Source organism: Electrophorus electricus, chromosome 14 (assembly GCF_013358815.1).
Source record: "Electrophorus electricus isolate fEleEle1 chromosome 14, fEleEle1.pri, whole genome shotgun sequence".
In the NCBI taxonomy this organism is placed as follows: Eukaryota; Metazoa; Chordata; class Actinopteri; order Gymnotiformes; family Gymnotidae; genus Electrophorus; species Electrophorus electricus.
In genome coordinates this window covers 2,248,946-2,271,492 of record NC_049548.1, presented here as the reverse complement: position 1 = coordinate 2,271,492, position 22,547 = coordinate 2,248,946, and the positions used below count along the sequence as shown (strand labels likewise).

Here is a 22,547-nt window from a genome sequence, read left to right as displayed (position 1 = left end):
GGGAAAAGAAAGAGAAATCTCTAGGGTGTTACACAAGAGTCTTTTCTACAGCGCAGGCTTCTGCACGGCAGGGACGAGGCACTCGGCACGGCCTGCTTATTCCCACTCAGCTCTAAATCAGGAGCGTGGGACGCCTGTGACTTTTTGTCCTTTTTTGTTACAACTTAATATTAATTAGGGCGATAATACAGCTTGGTATTCCTTTTCTCCTCTCTGTAGTGTCTCAATGAAGCACTAATTAACCGAGCTCCATTAAGTCACATTTCAATTTTCCAGTGAATTTTGCTGAAGGGACAAGTAGCTCTGAAGTAAATCGCGTTTTCCCCCACCGGTTACTTAAATGCACGGATTTGCCCGCTAATGCAGGCCTTCCAGTTCGGATTAGGCTCGCCCTTCGGGAGACTAAAACTGGGGAAGGGAACAGGGCACAAGAGAGAGACACAATTGCTCCGCTCTCCCGTTGAACAAGAGCACTCGAATGATCTGAAGTTCCGATCTTTAAAAACCCTGCCATCAGCAGTCTGGGCTCAGGAAAGCAGTGCATGTTGGAGGTTTTTTTTAAATATATTTACAGGCGGAGCTAATGAGAGCAGAGAGGAAGGTTTGAGAGCTTCACCCCTGATTGTACGGCAGCAACAGCGGCCTCATCTAGAACAACGGCCTCATTTGCGGCTGAGGTTTTGATTGAGTTGGTTTCACGTGATTAGTTCCATTTGCATAAAGTGTTTGACATAGTCTATGGAGGAGTCCTCAACAGCCATTATCCAGACAGTGCAGTCAGACTGAAGCAGGGCTCACTTCAGAAATTCCTAAACTGAACCACTCAGTGACCTCATTAGAACGGAGGTTAGGACACATTGAGGACGTATTAAGGGTCCTGCAAAAGTGCAAGTTGTGGCGATTGCAAAGCCTGGCTTAGGTGATTGACTACATGCTGGCTATTATTGTAACGTGACTAATTATCTCCGAGTTCAGAAACAGAACCCGATGAATCCAATTAGGTTCAAAAAGACCTCTCCAAACGGCACCAATTAGCTCCAATCCTCTCAACTCCCCCCTCAAATGAAGTGGCGAGAGGATGAGCCCATATCAAAAGACTGGCTCCCTGCTTTTAATGAAAGCCCCCACGACAATCCCCCGATAAGACCCTGGCACGAGGCCGCACAGCGTCGCATCAGCATAATCGTGAAAAAACTCCCATGAGCCAGTAGATGCCAGCGGAGTCCTCCCACCTTGAGCTCCTCCAGGTCTGGTCTCTCCATGCTGACCACGGCCGCCAGGAGCTGGTCTTCCAGGCCATCGCGTGTCACAGTGAAGTTGATGAGCGTGCACTGGGCTTGCAGCTCCGGCTGGTAGTGCGGGTTGGCCAGCTTGGTGTGCAGGATGAGGCGGAACCCCGGGTGGTACTCGCATTCCTTGTCACCAATCTTTATGTAGCTGTGGCAAAATATCACGGCATGCACGGTAATCCCGCATTTCCAGCATATAACCTCTCCATAAATGCGAGGCAATCCATTTGATCAATTGGTGGAGTTTGCCATGTCATTTGTTTAAAAATGTGGTTTGGAAAGGGTTTCTGAAGGTAAGGCGGTATGTACATGAAGGGTGCATTGCAGCAATAACATTTTGAATTTGCTACATACATGATAAATATGGAGTGAAATGTGACCACTTCTTACCGTCCCTTCTTGATTGTTTCTCGACCAAGCAGGGGCCCAAGCACTGGATCCACAGTCTCCTCTAGGTTCTCGATAAGTACCACCTGACCTGCTGATAAGGCTCTCTCAATGGAGTCCAGATAGCTACAGACCAAAAACCAGGCGCCAAAAGGTCATGAGTGACAAGCAAAATTTAGCCACACCACCTACCAAAAGATGGGAATTGCTGTCTTGTGAGAGTAGCCAGTGATCTTTACCCTTTCTGGCCAATCCTGATGACCCACAGGTCATCAGTGTATTTGTTTTTGATCCACTTAATCCCCTGGAGCTGTGGGTCCACCATGAGTGGCCAGCGCTCACAGCTGGTGAGGATCGTGGCGTTCTCAGTGGACATCCTGTCAGCCGGCAGCCCCTCGTTTTGCCAGGTGGCGAGGTCCGCATCGTCCATCAGCATGGCCAGGGGGTCCAGCCCAGGGGTGACTGGGATGGGAACCTGGAGAGCATGGAGACAGCTGGAACTGAGGTGCCTGTGCTTCCCAGGAACTACAGTAAACAGTACCAGAAAAGCCAAACGATTGTGAGCAAACAATCTCATTTTGAAGCTGCTGAGCTCCCAGGCCATGGATGATGAGGAAGCTTTGTTTGCTTTGAGTCAGGTTGAGGGGGCAACAAAAAAATCTGAACTTAGAAAACAATGATAATCCTGCCAATCCCATCACAGTAATCCTGGCTAAGGCCCTAACTGAGGTAGGCTCTGATCCAGAGGTTTCCGATTCAACAGTCCGCATAAAAACGATTTGGTAAACAAACCGTAAGCTGGCTGAGATAGGGCTTCCAGGTATTGTCCATTAGCTCATGGCGGTAACGCTTGGTGAAGAAGCCCAGATAAGAGACGAAGGCGGTGATGAGAAGAACATCCCCACACAGGGTCCTCTCCTGATGCCTGAAGTTTGCCACAGTCTCAGCCCATCGGACATTCTCAGATGCCAGACCACCAACCTGACGACAGCACACGGAAAGGTGACATTTTGTACAAGCAAGGTAGCTGGAACCAGCTTGTGCAGTGTGCCAAGGAAAAAGTCAGGCATTTTTAAACAATGCAAAGATTGACTGCTAGCATTAAGCAGGAGTAAGGATGCCTCATTTTGTTCACATGGGTTTAAGCGAAGCCTCTGCATTATTGTTCTGCTTTTTATATCAGGCTGGAATTGTTCACTCACTGCAGCCTTGATGTATTCACACTTTTGTTATCTAAGTGAAATCCATCGATTTCCAGAGGAGTGCACCGTGTGTGTGTGTGTGTGTGTGTGTGTGTGTGTGTGCACGTATGTTTGTGTGTGTATGTTTCTGTGTGTCTATGTGAGTGTGCGCGTGTGTATGTTTGTGTGTGCGCGCGCGTGTGTATGTTTGTGTGTGTGCGCGCGTGTGTATGTTTGTGTGTGCGCGCGCGTGTATGTTTGTGTGTGCGCGCGCGTGTATGTTTGTGTGCACGCGCGTGTGTATGTTTGTGTGTGTGCACGCATGTGTGTGTGTATGTGTGTGTATGTATGTGTCCGTGCGTGTGTTTGTGTGTGAGCACGCATGTGTGTGTGTGTATGTGTGTGCGCACGCATGTGTGTGTGTATGTGTGTGTATATATGTGTCCCTGTGTGTGTATGTTTGTGTGTGCGCGTGCGTGTGTGTATGTTTGTGTGTGCGCACGCATGTGTGTGTGTATGTGTGTGTATGTATGTGTCCGTGTGTGTGTATGTGTGTGTATGTATGTGTCCGTGTGTGTGTATGTTTGTGTGTGCGCACGCGTGTGTATGTTTGTGTGTGCGCACACGTGTGTATGTTTGTGTATTGTGTGCGCACGCGTGTGTATGTTTGTGTGTGTGTGTGCACGCATGTGTGTGTGTATGTGTGTGTATGTATGTGTCCGGGTGTGTGTGTATGGGTGTGTATGTATGTGTCCGCGTGTGTGTATGGGTGTGTATGTATGTGTCCGCGTGTGTGTATGGGTGTGTATGTATGTGTCCGCGTGTGTGTATGGGTGTGTATGTATGTGTCCGCGTGTGTGTATGCGTGTGTATGTATGTGTCCGTGTGTATGTATGTGTCCGTGTGTGTGTATGCGTGTGTATGTATGTGTCCGTGTGTGTGTATGCGTGTGTATGTATGTGTCCGTGTGTGTGTATGCGTGTGTATGTATGTGTCCGTGTGTGTGTATGCGTGTGTATGTATGTTACCGTGTGTGTGTATGTGTGTGTATGTATGTTACCGTGTGTGTGTATGTATGTTACCGAGTGTGTGTATGTGTGTGTATGTATGTGTCCGTGTGTGTGTGTATGTATGTGTCCGTGTGTGTATGTATGTTACCGTGTGTGTGTATGTGTGTGTATGTATGTTACCGTGTGTGTGTATGCGTGTGTATGTATGTGTCCGTGTGTGTGTATGCGTGTGTATGTATGTGTCCGTGTGTGTGTATGCGTGTGTATGTATGTGTCCGTGTGTGTGTATGCGTGTGTATGTATGTGTCCGTGTGTGTATGTATGTTACCGTGTGTGTGTATGTGTGTGTATGTATGTTACCGTGTGTGTGTATGTGTGTGTATGTATGTTACCGTGTGTGTGTATGTGTGTGTATGTATGTTACCGTGTGTGTGTATGTGTGTGTATGTATGTTACCGTGTGTGTGTATGTGTGTGTATGTATGTGTCCGTGTGTGTGTATGTGTGTGTATGTATGTGTCCGTGTGTGTATGTATGTTACCGTGTGTGTGTATGTGTTACCGTGTGTGTGTATGCGTGTGTATGTATGTTACCGTGTGTGTGTATGCGTGTGTATGTATGTGTCCGTGTGTGTGTATGCGTGTGTATGTATGTGTCCGTGTGTGTGTATGCGTGTGTATGTATGTGTCCGTGTCTGTGTATGCGTGTGTATGTATGTGTCCGTGTGTGTGTATGTGTGTGTCCGTGTGTGTGTATGCGTGTGTATGTGTGTGTCCGTGTGTGTGTATGCGTGTGTATGTGTGTGTCCGTGTGTGTGTATGCGTGTGTATGTATGTGTCCGTGTGTGTGTATGCGTGTGTATGTATGTGTCCGTGTGTGTGTATGCGTGTGTATGTATGTGTCCGTGTGTGTGTATGCGTGTGTATGTATGTGTCCGTGTGTGTGTATGCGTGTGTGTATGCGTGTGTATGTATGTGTCCGTGTGTATGTATGTGTCCGTGTGTGTGTATGCGTGTGTATGTATGTGTCCGTGTGTGTGTATGCGTGTGTATGTATGTGTCCGTGTGTGTGTATGCGTGTGTATGTATGTGTCCGTGTGTGTGTATGCGTGTGTATGTATGTTACCGTGTGTGTGTATGTGTGTGTATGTATGTTACCGTGTGTGTGTATGTATGTTACCGTGTGTGTGTATGTGTGTGTATGTATGTGTCCGTGTGTGTGTGTATGTATGTGTCCGTGTGTGTATGTATGTTACCGTGTGTGTGTATGTGTGTGTATGTATGTTACCGTGTGTGTGTATGCGTGTGTATGTATGTGTCCGTGTGTGTGTATGCGTGTGTATGTATGTGTCCGTGTGTGTGTATGCGTGTGTATGTATGTGTCCGTGTGTGTGTATGCGTGTGTATGTATGTGTCCGTGTGTGTATGTATGTTACCGTGTGTGTGTATGTGTGTGTATGTATGTTACCGTGTGTGTGTATGTGTGTGTATGTATGTTACCGTGTGTGTGTATGTGTGTGTATGTATGTTACCGTGTGTGTGTATGTGTGTGTATGTATGTTACCGTGTGTGTGTATGTGTGTGTATGTATGTTACCGTGTGTGTGTATGTGTGTGTATGTATGTGTCCGTGTGTGTGTATGTGTGTGTATGTATGTGTCCGTGTGTGTATGTATGTTACCGTGTGTGTGTATGTGTTACCGTGTGTGTGTATGCGTGTGTATGTATGTTACCGTGTGTGTGTATGCGTGTGTATGTATGTGTCCGTGTGTGTGTATGCGTGTGTATGTATGTGTCCGTGTGTGTGTATGCGTGTGTATGTATGTGTCCGTGTGTGTGTATGTGTGTGTCCGTGTGTGTGTATGCGTGTGTATGTGTGTGTCCGTGTGTGTGTATGCGTGTGTATGTGTGTGTCCGTGTGTGTGTATGCGTGTGTATGTGTGTGTCCGTGTGTGTGTATGCGTGTGTATGTGTGTGTCCGTGTGTGTGTATGCGTGTGTATGTATGTGTCCGTGTGTGTGTATGCGTGTGTATGTATGTGTCCGTGTGTGTGTATGCGTGTGTATGTATGTGTCCGTGTGTGTGTATGCGTGTGTATGTGTGTTACCGTGTGTGTGTATGCGTGTGTGTATGTGTCCGTGTGTGTATGTATGTGTCCGTGTGTGTGTATGCGTGTGTATGTATGTGTCCGTGTGTGTGTATGCGTGTGTATGTATGTGTCCGTGTGTGTGTATGCGTGTGTATGTATGTGTCCGTGTGTGTGTATGCGTGTGTATGTATGTGTCCGTGTGTGTGTATGCGTGTGTATGTATGTGTCCGTGTGTGTGTATGCGTGTGTATGTATGTGTCCGTGTGTGTGTATGCGTGTGTATGTATGTGTCCGTGTGTGTGTATGCGTGTGTATGTATGTGTCCGTGTGTGTGTATGCGTGTGTATGTGTGTGTCCGTGTGTGTGTATGCGTGTGTATGTGTGTGTCCGTGTGTGTGTATGCGTGTGTATGTGTGTGTCCGTGTGTGTGTATGCGTGTGTATGTGTGTGTCCGTGTGTGTGTATGCGTGTGTATGTGTGTGTCCGTGTGTGTGTATGCGTGTGTATGTGTGTGTCCGTGTGTGTGTATGCGTGTGTATGTGTGTGTCCGTGTGTGTGTATGCGTGTGTATGTGTGTGTCCGTGTGTGTGTATGCGTGTGTATGTGTGTGTCCGTGTGTGTGTATGCGTGTGTATGTATGTGTCCGTGTCTGTGTGTATGCGTGTGTATGTATGTGTCCGTGTCTGTGTGTATGCGTGTGTATGTATGTGTCCGTGTCTGTGTGTATGCGTGTGTATGTATGTGTCCGTGTCTGTGTGTGTATGCGTGTGTATGTATGTGTCCGTGTCTGTGTGTGTATGTGTGTGTATGTATGTGTCCGTGTCTGTGTGTGTATGTGTGTATGTATGTGTCCGTGTCTGTGTGTGTATGTGTGTGTCCGTGTGTGTGTATGTGTGTGTGTATGCGTGTGTATGTATGTGTCCGTGTGTGTGTATGCGTGTGTATGTATGTGTCCGTGTGTGTGTATGCGTGTGTATGTATGTGTCCGTGTGTGTGTATGCGTGTGTATGTATGTGTCCGTGTGTGTGTATGCGTGTGTATGTATGTGTCCGTGTGTGTGTATGCGTGTGTATGTGTGTGTCCGTGTGTGTGTATGCGTGTGTATGTGTGTGTCCGTGTGTGTGTATGCGTGTGTATGTGTGTGTCCGTGTGTGTGTATGCGTGTGTATGTGTGTGTCCGTGTGTGTGTATGCGTGTGTATGTGTGTGTCCGTGTGTGTGTATGCGTGTGTATGTGTGTGTCCGTGTGTGTGTATGCGTGTGTATGTGTGTGTCCGTGTGTGTGTCTGCGTGTGTATGTGTGTGTCCGTGTGTGTGTCTGCGTGTGTATGTGTGTGTCCGTGTGTGTGTCTGCGTGTGTATGTGTGTGTCCGTGTGTGTGTCTGCGTGTGTATGTATGTGTCCGTGTGTGTGTCTGCGTGTGTATGTATGTGTCCGTGTGTGTGTCTGCGTGTGTATGTATGTGTCCGTGTGTGTGTCTGCGTGTGTATGTATGTGTCCGTGTGTGTGTCTGCGTGTGTATGTATGTGTCCGTGTGTGTGTCTGCGTGTGTATGTATGTGTCCGTGTGTGTGTCTGCGTGTGTATGTATGTGTCCGTGTGTGTGTCTGCGTGTGTATGTATGTGTCCGTGTGTGTGTCTGCGTGTGTATGTATGTGTCCGTGTGTGTGTCTGCGTGTGTATGTATGTGTCCGTGTGTGTGTCTGCGTGTGTATGTATGTGTCCGTGTGTGTGTCTGCGTGTGTATGTATGTGTCCGTGTGTGTGTCTGCGTGTGTATGTATGTGTCCGTGTGTGTGTCTGCGTGTGTATGTATGTGGCCGTGTGTGTGTATGCGTGTGTATGTATGTGGCCGTGTGTGTGTATGCGTGTGTATGTATGTTGCCGTGTGTGTGTATGCGTGTGTATGTATGTGTCCGTGTGTGTATGTGTGTGTCCGTGTGTGTGTATGCGTGTGTATGTATGTGTCCGTGTGTGTGTATGCGTGTGTATGTATGTGTCCGTGTGTGTGTATGCGTGTGTATGTATGTGGCCGTGTGTGTGTATGCGTGTGTATGTATGTGTCCGTGTCTGTGTATGCGTGTGTATGTATGTGTCCGTGTGTGTGTATGCGTGTGTATGTATGTGTCCGTGTGTGTGTATGCGTGTGTATGTATGTGTCCGTGTGTGTGTATGCGTGTGTATGTATGTGTCCGTGTGTGTGTATGCGTGTGTATGTATGTGTCCGTGTGTGTGTATGCGTGTGTATGTATGTGTCCGTGTGTGTGTATGCGTGTGTATGTATGTGTCCGTGTGTGTGTATGCGTGTGTATGTATGTGTCCGTGTGTGTGTATGCGTGTGTATGTATGTGTCCGTGTGTGTGTATGCGTGTGTATGTATGTGTCCGTGTGTGTGTGTGCGTGTGTATGTATGTGTCCGTGTGTGTGTATGCGTGTGTATGTATGTGTCCGTGTCTGTGTGTATGCGTGTGTATGTATGTGTCCGTGTCTGTGTGTATGTGTGTGTATGTATGTGTCCGTGTCTGTGTGTGTATGTGTGTGTATGTATGTGTCCGTGTCTGTGTGTGTATGTGTGTATGTATGTGTCCGTATCTGTGTGTGTATGTGTGTGTCCGTGTGTGTGTATGTGTGTGTATGTATGTGTCCGTGTGTGTGTGTATGTGTGTGTATGTATGTGTCCGTGTGTGTGTATGTATGTGTCCGTGTGTGTATGTATGTGTCCGTGTGTGTGTATGTGTGTGCGCACGCATGTGTGTGTGTGTGTGTGTATGTATGTATGTGTCCGTGTCTGTGTGTGTGTATGTATGTGTCCGTGTGTGTGTATGTGTGTGTATGTTTGTGTCCGTGTGTGTGTATGTGTGTGTATGTATGTGTCCGTGTGTGTGTATGTGTGTGTATGTATGTGTCCGTGTGTGTATGTATGTGTCCGTGTGTGTGTATGTGTGTGTATGTATGTGTCCGTGTGTGTATGTATGTGTCCGTGTGTGTGTATGTGTGTGTATGTATGTGTCCGTGTGTGTATGTATGTTACCGTGTGTGTGTATGTGTGTGTATGTATGTGTCAGTGTGTGTGTGTATGTATGTATGTGTCCGTGTGTGTGTATGTATGTGTCCGTGTGTGTGTATGTATGTGTCCGTGTGTGTGTATGTGTGTATGTATGTGTCCGTGTGTATGTTTGTGTGTGCGCACGCATGTGTGTGTGTGTGTGTATGTATGTATGTGTCCGTGTCTGTGTATGCGTGTGTATGTATGTGTCCGTGTGTGTGTGTGTATGTATGTGTCCGTGTCTGTGTGTGTATGTATGTGTCCTTGTGTGTGTATGTGTGTGTATGTATGTGTCCGTGTGTGTGTATGTGTGTGTATGTATGTGTCCGTGTGTGTGTATGTGTGTGTATGTATGTGTCCGTGTGTGTGTATGTATGTGTCCGTGTGTGTGTATGTATGTGTCCGTGTGTGTGTATGTATGTGTCCGTGTGTGTATGTATGTGTCCGTGTGTGTATGTATGTGTCCGTGTGTGTGTATGTGTGTGCGCACGCATGTGTGTGTGTGTGTGTGTATGTATGTATGTGTCCGTGTCTGTGTATGTATGTGTCCGTGTGTGTGTATGTGTGTGTATGTATGTGTCCGTGTGTGTGTATGTGTGTGTATGTATGTGTCCGTGTGTGTGTATGTGTGTGTATGTATGTGTCCGTGTGTGTATGTATGTGTCCGTGTGTGTGTATGTGTGTGTATGTATGTGTCCGTGTGTGTATGTATGTTACCGTGTGTGTGTATGTGTGTGTATGTATGTGTCCGTGTGTGTATGTATGTTACCGTGTGTGTGTATGTGTGTGTATGTATGTGTCCGTGTGTGTATGTATGTTACCGTGTGTGTGTATGTGTGTGTATGTATGTGTCCGTGTGTGTGTGTATGTGTGTGTATGTATGTGTCCGTGTGTGTGTGTATGTGTGTGTATGTATGTGTCCGTGTGTGTGTGTGTATGTGTGTATGTATGTGTCCGTGTGCATGTTTGTGTGTGCGCACGCATGTGTGTGTGTGTGTGTGTGTATGTGTGTGTATGTATGTGTCCGTGTGTGTATGTATGTGTCCGTGTGTGTGTATGTGTGTGTATGTATGTGTCCGTGTGTGTATGTATGTTACCGTGTGTGTGTATGTGTGTGTATGTATGTGTCCGTGTGTGTATGTATGTTACCGTGTGTGTGTATGTGTGTGTATGTATGTGTCCGTGTGTGTATGTATGTTACCGTGTGTGTGTATGTGTGTGTATGTATGTGTCCGTGTGTGTGTGTGTATGTGTGTGTATGTATGTGTCCGTGTGTGTGTGTATGTGTGTGTATGTATGTGTCCGTGTGTGTGTGTATGTGTGTATGTATGTGTCCGTGTGCGTGTTTGTGTGTGCGCACGCATGTGTGTGTGTGTGTGTATGTGTGTGTATGTATGTGTCCGTGTGTGTATGTATGTTACCGTGTGTGTGTATGTGTGTGTATGTATGTGTCCGTGTGTGTATGTATGTTACCGTGTGTGTGTATGTGTGTGTATGTATGTGTCCGTGTGTGTATGTATGTTACCGTGTGTGTGTATGTGTGTGTATGTATGTGTCCGTGTGTGTGTGTATGTGTGTGTATGTATGTGTCCGTGTGTGTGTGTATGTGTGTGTATGTATGTGTCCGTGTGTGTGTGTATGTGTGTATGTATGTGTCCGTGTGCATGTTTGTGTGTGCGCACGCATGTGTGTGTGTGTGTATGTGTGTGTATGTATGTGTCCGTGTGTGTGTATGGGCTCACCAGTGCGTTGGCGAGGGAGATTGTGCGTGCTGTGGACTCAGCCTCATGCTGGCACCTCAGCTTGTCTGCGGTGGCTCTCTCAAACTTAGCTGTCAGTGTGGCCAGGTTCTCATTAAGGTGCTGTCAGAGGGGAGAGAAGGAACAGGAGCTGTTAACACACAGAGACACAGACAGGGACTAGGCTTCTAAACGCTAGCTACACGACAACAGAGCAAACAAATACAGCTCAGCCGAAAAAAAGCACCTGAGAGACTCTGGAAGGTTAAAGAAAAGTTAGACATCTCATCAATGAAATCATGCTGTGTGAGAAATACAATTAGCAGATGAAGACATAGGTTTACCACTTCGAAGTGTAAAACACCAAACATTTCGGCATTAACTCGGCAAACACTTGGCAGTTGCAAAATAGCTAAATATCTATTGTGTTATAATGCAGCAATTTGCCTTTCCGAACATACAATACTTGCGCAAGGAGCTTCTCATATAACACAACAAAGCCTCTGAACATCAGGACTACACTCTTGGAGACCAGAGAATAACAATATGAGACCCAGGTCCGACCCTGGCTAACTTGCATTGATTTTCGCCTTGATGATGGAGAGCTTTTCCTGGGCGGAGGCCAGCTCAGCATTGGCCTTGTTGAGGGCTTGCCTCTTGGGTTCCACTTCACAGTAGACCTCATAAAACTTCACAATGTTAATGACCCAAGAGCAGAGGCCCGCCGCCGCGTTGGACTTGGCGGCCACCAGCTCGGGCTTGAACTCTGGGTCCTGGAGGTAAGGCTGGACAGCTTTCAGGCTGTTCTTGTGGATGTCCTCCTTGTTGAAGCTGATCAGCGAGTCCAGGAAGGTGTCCACCTTGGCCATCATCACCTTGGCCGCTTTCCAGCTTCGGTCCTTTGGAACTTGGCCGCTGGCGGCAGTGAGGACCATGACAGCAGCCGTTACATTGGTGACAGCGGTCACGGGAGCGCCAAAAGACTTCAGCTCTGTCAGGTTGTTCTACAATAAGTAATGCAACATTTTAAAAACTGTACAGTAATTAGAAACGAAATAATTTTATACTAAACACTATGCTTCAGATCATAAATACTATCGTGGCTAACAATGGATAAAAATCACTGGGCACCTGTTAGCATGATGCTACTTTTCACTTGTATGTTTTTCTTGGTAAAATATTCTTATAATAGCTTATAACAATGCAACAGTCTGTTGCCCATTTATGTGGTTCCGTAGTCTTGACCTTGTTGAGCGTGTTGAGTGCCTCCTGAGCTGCTAGGAGGGCGGGTTCTGCCTTGGCCAGGTCCTCCTCGCAGTCCTTCTGCTTCCTGCTCACCACCTCGGCGATGCTGGCCACCTTCTGCTCCTCCTCGTCAGCCACGGCCTTCTCCCGGCTCACTTTCTCCGCCTCCACGCCCACCACCTGGATCAGCTTGTCCGCATCCGCCGTCTTCTGCTTCAGGTTCACCTCCTGGGCTGCCAGCTTGGCCTTCAGGTCATCCACCTACCGCAGCGCAAAGCAGCTCAGGTCACGGCTAACAAAGTTTTGTGCCTGTATAATCAGTTATTGCCGGTGCACAGGAGATTAAATAACTGAGGAAAACATGCTCTACTGTGCACAGGCTTTATTGCATAAAGTGGCCGACTGCAAAATGCATAAGCTGTAAGATATATGTGGCATGAACACTGAATTTGTCATTATCGTGTAATTGCAACGCCGGAGCATATGAATAACACATCATTTGTTTTTGTTTTGGAGTCCGGGTAAAATTGTATTTAAGATTTTATCTGAGAAATGAGTGCGCTGTCATTTTTAATTGATAAATAAAAAAATTTCTCTCAGGCAAGAACAAGAGCAAGAACCACAGTTGTGTTTGTGTACATATGACTGATGTGGGTCGTTTAATAGACGGTCTCTTCTAATCACAGGACCCGATTATGTTACTGCTGCTAACGTTGTAAGCCAAACATTGTGAGAGAGGGAAAAGTCAATCAGAGGAGAAAATTGGAATGAAAGAAACACAAGGAATGAGCAATTAGCTTCATAACTGTCGTCAGCAAAGAGCTAAAGGGAAGTGGTGTGCCGGCTAACTACACAAACAGTCAGAGGAGTGAAGCGGAGAAAGTTGCTCTGCAAACTCAACTCTTCTCAAGGTGGTACACGAGAAATCAAAAACAGATTTTTTTTTTTAGCTTCCAAATGAGCTGATTAGCCACAGGAAAATGAGACGTCTGGGACAAACCGCCTTCGGGGTAGCAGGACGGCGAAACACACACAAAATCAACTCGCTATCGTGTGGGTAATTAAACTGATGAATAGGAGGTAGAGATGATGGAGTACTAATTGCCCGCAAAGCGCAGTTAGAAAGCACACTTAAACCCCTCTTCATCGGAGTCTTTCCCTCTGTACTCTCCAAACGACATGAAACAGCTATAATGATCCCCTCTTCAGCCGAAGAGAAGCTACTCGGGGAGGTGCACGCCGCTCCGTTACACAGGATGAACTACACAAACCACGAAGCTTCCACCGAAGCACGTGCATCCGAGATGACTTCTGTTAGACACTACTGGTCCTCTCCCTTTCGCCATCAGCGGTGCGTGCCACACGGGCTGGCGAACGCAAAGATAACTATACATTAGCTTCACTGCATACTAAAGCCCGCGATGGCTTATATACATGTAACATTTTGGGGGAAGGAGGTTTATGCCAGTCCTGACTCCTTTTACTCGAAAGACGATATACTACACTGCATGATACATGTTGTATGAAATACCGAGAAGATAAAAGTGAGACAGAAGGAAAATGGTCATGCAGAGAGTCATGGAGCTAATAACGTATGACCTGGCAAACATCCAGAAGAGAGCTCCTGCACGTGGGCAGGGAGCAGGCGGCTTGCATCAATATCCTCTAATTACATTGTACAGCAGTCCCACTTTAATAAAGCAGATTGGAGCAACACCAATAAACTTTCAGCCTCATTAACGCCTACTTCTTATTTGGAGACTTCTTATTCGGAGAGCTTTACCGCTCTTCCAACCAGGCTCCTTCCTCATCTTCTTCCTCATCGGTCCCCGAGCCGTTAATTTAAATAGGCCACTGTGGTGGGCGTCGGCCTTTCTGGGTACGATGGAATGTTCGGACAAAGTTTCGAAAGATTCACATCAGTTTCTCTGCACCCCCTCTCCTTCCCTGGAAGTGCAATCTATATGCACAAATGAGCTTTCCAATTGCTTATCCATCGAAAGTGTGACGGGGCCCAGGATGTAGCCCTGAGGCTATTAGTTGGGAATGAGAAGAATGTTTCAGCAGGTCTGCACCTCTGGGATTCATACCCGCCCGCCTCTAACCTGACACAGTCAGCTTCAGAAGAAACCCGCGAAACCATAGCACAGCTCTTAGCGCTGGGAGCGTTACACAAGCAGCCCCTGGAATTAACCAGAGCCAAAGCAACGCCGCATTACGAGGGTAATAATTGGCACTGACAATATTCTGCAGTCACAGCGACAGCAGCCCTTTTAGTGGGGCCATCAGACAACATTACGCTCATTTCCACAAAGTTTATGCATACTAAAAATCACATGTTGGTTATTCAGAGATGATGTTCAGCTATTAATTCATTCCACGGACCTTTCTGACCCTTATTAAAATGCACATCATGTGTGAAGCACACTGCAGAATTGATACGATCTGACCCGCTGCCTTTCCTGAAAGCAACAGGGGAAGTTAATGGCTGAAAAAAAAGGAAGTGCAGCAGTAATGGGGACCAACTCCCGAGCCAACCAATCAGAGCCCATTCTACTTGGTCTTTCCAAAGAGACATCTATGGGGGTGGCATTCAAAAATAAAATGGCTTGTGCCAAGAAGTGAGTGTTGAGGTTCATTTCAATGATGGCTCTTTTTAGTGTACGTGCGTTGCCTCTGAGAATCCAAACAGGACGCCGTTAATCTATGTCGAGAGCTTCGAGTGCTACGATGTCACATCACTGTGACCTCTATAATGAGCACTGGGAATCTAAATAAGAATATATTTCCACAATTGTTGCAAATTTGTCCTTGTGGCTTTAATGATAATAAAGTACTGCAGTGTCCGTTTAGGAAGTGACCCCTGCAGTTCTTGTTTCGATCACGGTTAGAATGATTCCAATGACTTAACCTGGACCAACATGCCAAGAAAGGGTTAAACAAACCATTCGTTAAATGATGTTGAAAGCCGCGATCTATTCAATTACATCTTCAGCAGGCCTCATCGGTGTTCAGAAATGAGTGCATGACCTGATTGGGTAGATCATTTGACGCTAGAGATCTTACAGTACAGTAAAGTACTTCTCGGCAATATGGGGCTTCGTTCATGCAGTCATGGTGGAGGGCACACCTGAGCGGTCGCGCTGTTGAGCTTCTGCAAGCCGTTTTCAAGCCGCTCCATCTTAGTGGTGAGGTCCTTCCTCTTGAGGGCCAGCAGGTTCCTGTACAGCTTGATCTGTTCCAGAAAGGACTTGGGTGTTGTGTAGTTGTATCGCCTCTCGTTGGCCAGGTAGTCCTTTGAGGTCTTGTTTACGCTGACATGGACGTAAGCCATAAACTTACTCACTGACTCCTTTATTTCTGGCTAGACAAGAGAAGAAGACAAAAAAATCGTCTAATTTTCATCCAAGTGTAAGAGAACAGCATCTCGCCAGAGGTGTCAATGTCACCGCATTCGCTTCAGATTATTGTTTCATTTCCTCCCAAATAGAAAGCAGAGAACATCTTCACACCACCATGTGTAACCTAATTATTTTCATCATGACTCCAGGCATCCTGACTTGCATAAAAAAAAAAAAAACGCACTCCGTACTAAACTATATTAGCAGCCGAATTTGAGAGTCTCTCTCACTTAGGGACCACACGGGGCTGTCGCTCGCAGTAAAAGCAGTGCAATTTTTTACTGATTAATCTGCTACAAGGCTGCCAAGCTCCGCCTGTAGCTTGCACAAGTGGCACAGGCCTTTACATCTACAACCAAAGCACCTTTCTGATCTCTTATGCAAGGTGCTAAGCATTATGGTGCGCAACGTCCACCCCTATGGAGTGACCTGCTGTGCGAGCCACTTTCCGGGCACTTCTCACCTCGATGTGCTCAACCTCGTGCAAGAACCTCAGGCTGACCGACTCCAGGGCCTCCTGCGGCCACTCGTGGAACCAGTTGATGGCCGTGCAGTTGACCAAGGCTGGGAACTTCCTGCCGCGCACCCGCAGCCTGCTGCCCACAGGGGAGAAGCACAGGGCCACCTGCAAAATGGGGCGCTTCTTCATCTTCCCATCTTCTCCACCAATACCCACCTCCCCACTGCCCCCACCCCCTGTATGAACACTGAGGTCTCTGCCTCTATGGCAGGACTAATCCATTTTCAAATACACAAGAGTACATTTTCTATCATACAGTTATATCACAAGAACAGAGTGTCTATTGAGAGGGGTTTTTTTGCATCATAGATGCATTTGGTTCCATGAATCACAGCGCTCCCACACCTTGAGTTGGCGGCGGACGCGATCGATGAAGAACTTCCAGCAGTTTTCCCTGCTGTCCAGGAGGCCGAGGGCACGCACTTCGTTTCTCACACCGCCGATGATGTTCTCCACCTCGTCGTCAGGGAACAGGTCTGGGATCTCACCTGTGTGGGAGGGAAGAGGCTGACCTAGGGGCCATGACGGCTAAGAGGCCCAGGTATCCTGTTGAATTAACAGATGTGAGTATTCCACCAGGCCTAGACTGTGGGTTTGGTACTGAGTGCCCAGATCACCACATTTAAGCGTTTACAGACTCACACCACTAAATATCTTGCAATCCATGCATCATAGGCATAAGAAGTGCTTCACCCTGCTCCTCACAGCTGGCAGGAGAAAAGAGCTGGCTTTAATGCCCACGGCAACAGGCATGGACCCACGGCAGCGCTTACCAGATGCCAAAAGGTCGTTCACTAACACAAGGAACTTCTCATCTGCGACCTGGGCATCTGTCATGAGGAAGACCGTGCCAACATTCTTTACCCCGGCTTTGATGTACAGCGTGCCCAAATCGCTCTGAAAACACACACAAATACACACACACACACTCAGCCCGTCCATGTCCCCAGGAACACAGCCGGAATGAAATACGTGGTGGACATAAAGTTGATGAGCTAGAGGCCTACATATTATCACAAGGTGCCAAAGAGCCTCTTCGTACACTTGTTAATTATTCAGATGCTATTGGCTTCAGCTTTTGCAGAGCTGTCCAGCACACTCACATAAAAGATTTATATTCCTGTGAGAAACACCGCAACAATAGAGCAAATGGCAAAAAAAACCCTCAACCCTTGACAACAGTATCTCATTAATATGTCAACTCATCATTAAGTGTGATGCGACGGTGATGGGGCGATGTGTCTGTGGAACTGAGAGGCACTCTAATGCTGCCTCATGGACAATTGCGGTATTGGAGACAGCACCTTAAGGTCCGCAATGCCGTATCCTTTCTTCAGCGTGATCTGGAAGACCTCTAGAGAGCTGATGAAGGCTGCCAGGCGCGTCAGACTCTGCTTACCACTCCCGCCCACCCCGACCAACAGGGCGTTCCCCCGGGGAGACTCCAGGATGCGGTTGATCCGACAGCTGAACCAGACAAGGAGGGCGGAAAAGCAGAAAGGAGAAAGGAAATTAGAGCTGTTGTTGCAGAACAGAGCACAGTCATTATCATCATCACCACCATCATCATCATCATCGTCGTCATCGTTGTCGTCAAGAACACTATCATAATCAGCCTGATGCTTTCCCATCAGCTCTGTCCTCGTTGGTGTTGAGTTCTGGGACAGCAGTGTGCGACGGAAGAACCGTATCACAGTTCGCTAACTTAGCACACCTTCTCCCTGATCTCAGAACAGTTTCTGGAAAACCTCCTTCTTACATATGGGCCATGGCATCCTCGAAGAGGACGAGATTGAGAGCGGCGTTGACTTCGTTGTAACTGTTGAGAGCCTCCAGGAGGGTTTTGTTCAGGCTGTCCCAGGACTGCACGGGCATGTATCTGGGCTCGCTGATGCCCAGGGCAAAGTGGCAGTACATATTCATCACCTTGGCCTCCTCCAGGGCCTCCTCTATAACCTGTCAGGAACACCAACTCCTCTTAGCACGGCAGCAAGTATTAAATCTTGATTAAAAACTCTAGCATGTCGTTGGCTTGGGAGGGGACCCTCTCCAATTGCATTAAAATTCTTTTTACCCAGAGTACTGGCCTCTTTTGTGTTTCAATTGACACTGTTAATGTAATTCTTTCTTTCCTATCTCTGCAGCCAGCACTGCTTGTTGGCCGGGTTCCTTTCTTGACGGGTTCGTTAAAAACTTGAGCACAGCTGGGCCTGGCAGATTTGACTGGACAGCGTGCGTGGGTGTGTGAGTGTGTGTGTGTGTTTCATGAAGATGGGGTGTCAGTTCTGTCTCTCTAGCATGACCACTCTTTGATAAACAGGGTGTCGGGGAGTGCGGTGGAAAAGAAAAACTATGAAATATTTTCTTCTCCTCTCGCCATCCTTTCAATCCCCCTTAATTTGCTGGACTGATAGCAGTGGGGCTGACATGGTTTTGCTCTGATTAACGCTGCCCCCGTGAGCCGGCGCGGGAGTGGGGCGGCCTCACCCGGCCTAATGACGCTGCTTGCTTCCTCAGATGCACAGCTGAAGCCTCTCACCTTGGAAAGGTTCCCTACTGTTTCCGACTGCAGCTTGTCAAAGGCAGCAAAGTCCTTGTCTTCTACCATCTTGTCTCGGTAAACGCGGTTAGACTCGTGGAGATATACCTTCACCAGGTCCTCGGGGGTCTTCAAGCACTCACTTTTGCAGAAGAGAATGCCCTGAAATCATCAGAATGGGTGTTGGTCAGGCATTGTCATTCTACACCAGGATCAAGGAAAGAAGGGGCTCTTTCAACAGAACGACGCGCTTCATTATGCAGCACTCTGGAGGGCAGCCATCCTGCATTCAGAGCAAATTATGAGAGTTTAAAAATCAAGAGGCTTGGGTCTGTGTAACTGATAGTCCACAGGGAGCAGCACAACCCATTTGTCAAGAACATTTGATATCTGATGGGTATTATATCCTCCCCATGAATTTATTATGTCAGTTTATTAAATTCATTATTAAATTGCCATGACGTATAATATTTTTTCTTCATTAGACGAGATTGACAGTTCTGTTCTATTCAGACCTCTAAAGTCAGGAGATCGGCGTCAACAACTGGCAGCGCGCGCAAGCTTACACACCTCCTAACACTCAACAGACAGAACAAATACCCCCTCCCAGTATCTGGTGCTAACTGGCCCTATACAACCAGAGAGAAAATTATCTTTACCGTAGCATCACCTTGGTTCTGACAGGCCGTGCATTCTAAGTTGAACAATGCAGACTCCTCGGCTGAGGTTACGTTGCTAAGGTGCTTTCCTGGCCTGCGTTCAGCATCTGCGCCCAACCCCATTACCTACTAATTGTTTGTTATTAAGTGATGCTCCCATTCACCACAAGCTGTTGCGCGTCACCGAACAGCATGTATTGTGAGGGCCAGCCAATCAGGCCCATAGCAGCTCTCAGTCAAACTCATCCAACAACCACCACGACGGAGGTTTTCTTAGCAGAGCTGTCGCTGCTTTAATTAAGACGTAGACGTTTATGACAACTGGCAATTAATCATGTTTCTGACATTCCCCCTGCTGAAGTCTATCTTTGGTCCCCAGATACACAGGTACGCGGCACAGGCCGGCTTGGGTGGGGCCCCATAGGCCCTTAGGGACCAGCAGTGAGCACACCAGGCTGATATAGTGTAATGGGTAGAGGCGCTGCCTCTCCTGCAGCGGCCTGGGTTTGGTCCCCTGTTCCGTTACGTGCCTCAAGCGCCCCTTACGAGTCTTAACGCTATATTTGCCTGCCTCGTTGCTCTGCCAAACGCATATGTGTAAACGTAACACACCCAGGATTTCGCGGCGAGGACGTGGATGCACCACGGCAAGTTATCTGCGCCAATGACCACTTGATCCGATTAGTCAGCCGTTGCATGTGAGGTGACATTGGTCCACATGTCTGGTGTGACATACAGCAATTGATGGATGAGATGCAAAAACAGAGGACAGGGCAGCCACACCGATGCCAGACCGCCCATAAGGGGCGTGGCTTCGTGTTCGGCACACACATAATGTCATCCCTGGAAATGTATCCATCCATAGATGTTATTTGAAAGGAGAGCTTCTCTTCAAAATCTGCATGCTGGTTCAGCCTTCACCAGCACCTGTATGTCAAATAATTAGCTTGTCATGAGGTGGTGAGGCATGTTTTGAAAGGTGGCCTCCTCTGAAAGTCTAATAAATCGAGCTGATTTCTGGTTGCATCACAGTGAGCCACAATCCCAGCCCTCTCCTACAGCTTTGGCAGCAAAGCGCCTGAGGACACACACACAAACACACACAGACATACACAAACACACACACGTACCCAACAGACAGCCTAGCATCATACCTCTTAGGTATAGCAGACCCTACAGAAAACAGGAGGCTGTCGCCTCACTGCAGGGCCTTCGCAGCACTCGCTGATGGATTTAGCCCTCACTGGAGTCTCATTATCTAAGAATCCACACTCACAGGCTCAAAATTAATTACTTTATTTCTGTCAGAATCTTGTGCCACTATTTAAATAAAGGAGGCATTTTTTCAGAAATTTACAGGAGAAACTTTCCATTCTATAGAGGGAAAAAAATTGCTCCCAATTGACTATTTCAGTTCTATTTTTTAAAAAATCATGAGACAAAATTGGCCAAAGATTGAGCCTGTGGGCCACTCCCGAGTATAATGGTCAGTTATTGGTGCAATCCATCATAAACCAATTACCTCTGAGAAAGTCATCAAGCCCTCAACTTCTCCAGCTTTCCTAAAAAACCAAATTTAACAGCTGTTCTAAATGAATAATTGCCAAAAAAAACATTCTGTACAATTTTAGAGAACCTAAGGGTGTGTGTGTGTCTCCCTTCAGGTAGCTGGGTACTGGGAGCTGAATTAGTAAGGCAGAACTATGGCCAGCACTTCAAATACTCTCTCAGCTTCCACATCTGCGTCTCTCCCTCCCCCTCCCTCCCTCCCTCCCTCCCTCCCTCCCTCTCTCTCTCCCTCTCTCATTTTGCTTCATTACTGCGGCAGCACTGAAAACGATGAGGAAGGGTTCAGAGGCCAGTCCCCCTTCTCTGTCTTTTCTGTCTTTCATCTTTTCCATACCAGGCAAAGAGGCCCAATAAAGCATTTTCCTTCCTCACCAAAAATCCCTGGGGGGGTCAACACTGCTCTTGTCTAAGCAGGCGCAATAACAAGCGGAGGAACATAAGTGCCACACTTACAGGCGCAGACACTGAGCTGTTTATGCGTAAAGCTTTCGTTAATGGCATGGAGTGGGGACACTTCCCCAGCTCCATTTAAAAAAGAAAGTTCAATGACAATGACAAGTGCTGTGAAAAACATCTTTTGCCGAATATGGGAGTTTGTTTTCTAGGCTTATTATTAACTGAAACAATTTCCATCAGATTATGCAGATTAAGAAAGAAAACATGGCATAATTAATAATTCATTAGAGAGTCATTTAAGCAAAGATGGGGAGACCTTTGAGTCAGAAAGGACAGATATTTGCCAAGAGGATGCCATCAGGCATATCTAAGTTTGAATTGGCATAGTCATTTAAATATATTAAAAGTGTAATACCTGCGAGATGTAATCTATTCACCTTTCCTTTATACTACCTTCCAAGTCATTTCAAATTTTGAGCTTTGCCTTCCAATCAATAAGTCATTTAAAAGAAAAATTACTTAGAGTGTCTTCACTCTCCACAGCTGAAAGGTTTATGAAAGCAACACCATAAATCTAAACGTAATAAGGCCCCTAAAATGTTAATTACACCTGGAAAACAGGCCGGACCAGCACCGAGGTCTGCCTGAGGCACTGGGATGCGACGTTGGTCGGCTGGCGTGAATAATTCATGTCCCTATCTTGGAATATGTACCTGGAAAATGCTGGAGAGGTCGCGCAGATTGAAGACATAGTGGAACTTGACAGCAGTGGGCAGGAACGTGGCAGCCACGCGCTGGTGGAAGGCCAGTGCAAGTTGGACGAGCTGGGGCACGCTCCTCTGCAGCGGCATGCCAAACCCCTCCCCGCCCAGGTGCTGGCCCAGAATGCTGCAGTAAATGGTGCTTAGGGCGTCTGCCCCGGGGAACGACAGCGCAAACACGGAGAAGTGTCTCTGCGGAGAAATGCAATGAGGGGGCTTCATTCCACACGTCCAAACCGGACGTGCCGGATCCGTATGGTCACCGAACGGACTTCCCCAGCTTCGGATGCTGGACTCAGAAATGCGGGCTTGTGTTAAGGAAAGCAGGCAATGTTGTGAACTTCACTGTACCCAAGACAAACAGAGAGAGAGAGAGAGAGAGAGAGAGAGAGAAAAATACTACAGGGAGAAGAAAAGAAAAGCATACAGGGTATGGTACAGATTTACTACACACAGCTGCATAAAAGGCAAAAGGCAAAAGTCCAAAGAGTGAAGACAGAGCTTGGTTATAATAGATTAGATCAGATAACAATAAAATACCATACCATAATACATTTTCAAACATGATATTCATTTTCTACGTAATCCATATTCCCATTTTGGATTAGCTCATGTGTCAGGTCTTAACCCCACAGCGCAGAGGAGATAACCTATCCAGATGGAGTTAATCTCCAGCCGTTTCTCTCTTCTGGGGAGGCCCGGTGGGGGTGTCTGGGAACCCA

The 22,547-nt window shown here is 47.2% G+C and overlaps 1 protein-coding gene across 1 annotated transcript in view; it reads right to left on the bottom strand.

Moving 5' to 3' along the window:
* Nucleotides 1-22,547, bottom strand: part of dnah9 (dynein, axonemal, heavy chain 9) — a 69,325-nt gene that overhangs the window by 21,175 nt on the left and 25,603 nt on the right. Inside the window, 15 exon segments of the mRNA XM_026999642.2 lie at nucleotides 1,233-1,437; nucleotides 1,680-1,802; nucleotides 1,916-2,151; nucleotides 2,469-2,657; nucleotides 10,739-10,858; nucleotides 11,314-11,739; nucleotides 11,981-12,241; nucleotides 15,111-15,344; nucleotides 15,845-16,006; nucleotides 16,247-16,389; nucleotides 16,675-16,798; nucleotides 17,206-17,368; nucleotides 17,661-17,857; nucleotides 18,441-18,602; nucleotides 21,778-22,017. Coding sequence (XP_026855443.2) covers nucleotides 1,233-1,437; nucleotides 1,680-1,802; nucleotides 1,916-2,151; nucleotides 2,469-2,657; nucleotides 10,739-10,858; nucleotides 11,314-11,739; nucleotides 11,981-12,241; nucleotides 15,111-15,344; nucleotides 15,845-16,006; nucleotides 16,247-16,389; nucleotides 16,675-16,798; nucleotides 17,206-17,368; nucleotides 17,661-17,857; nucleotides 18,441-18,602; nucleotides 21,778-22,017 — 2,985 coding nt within the window.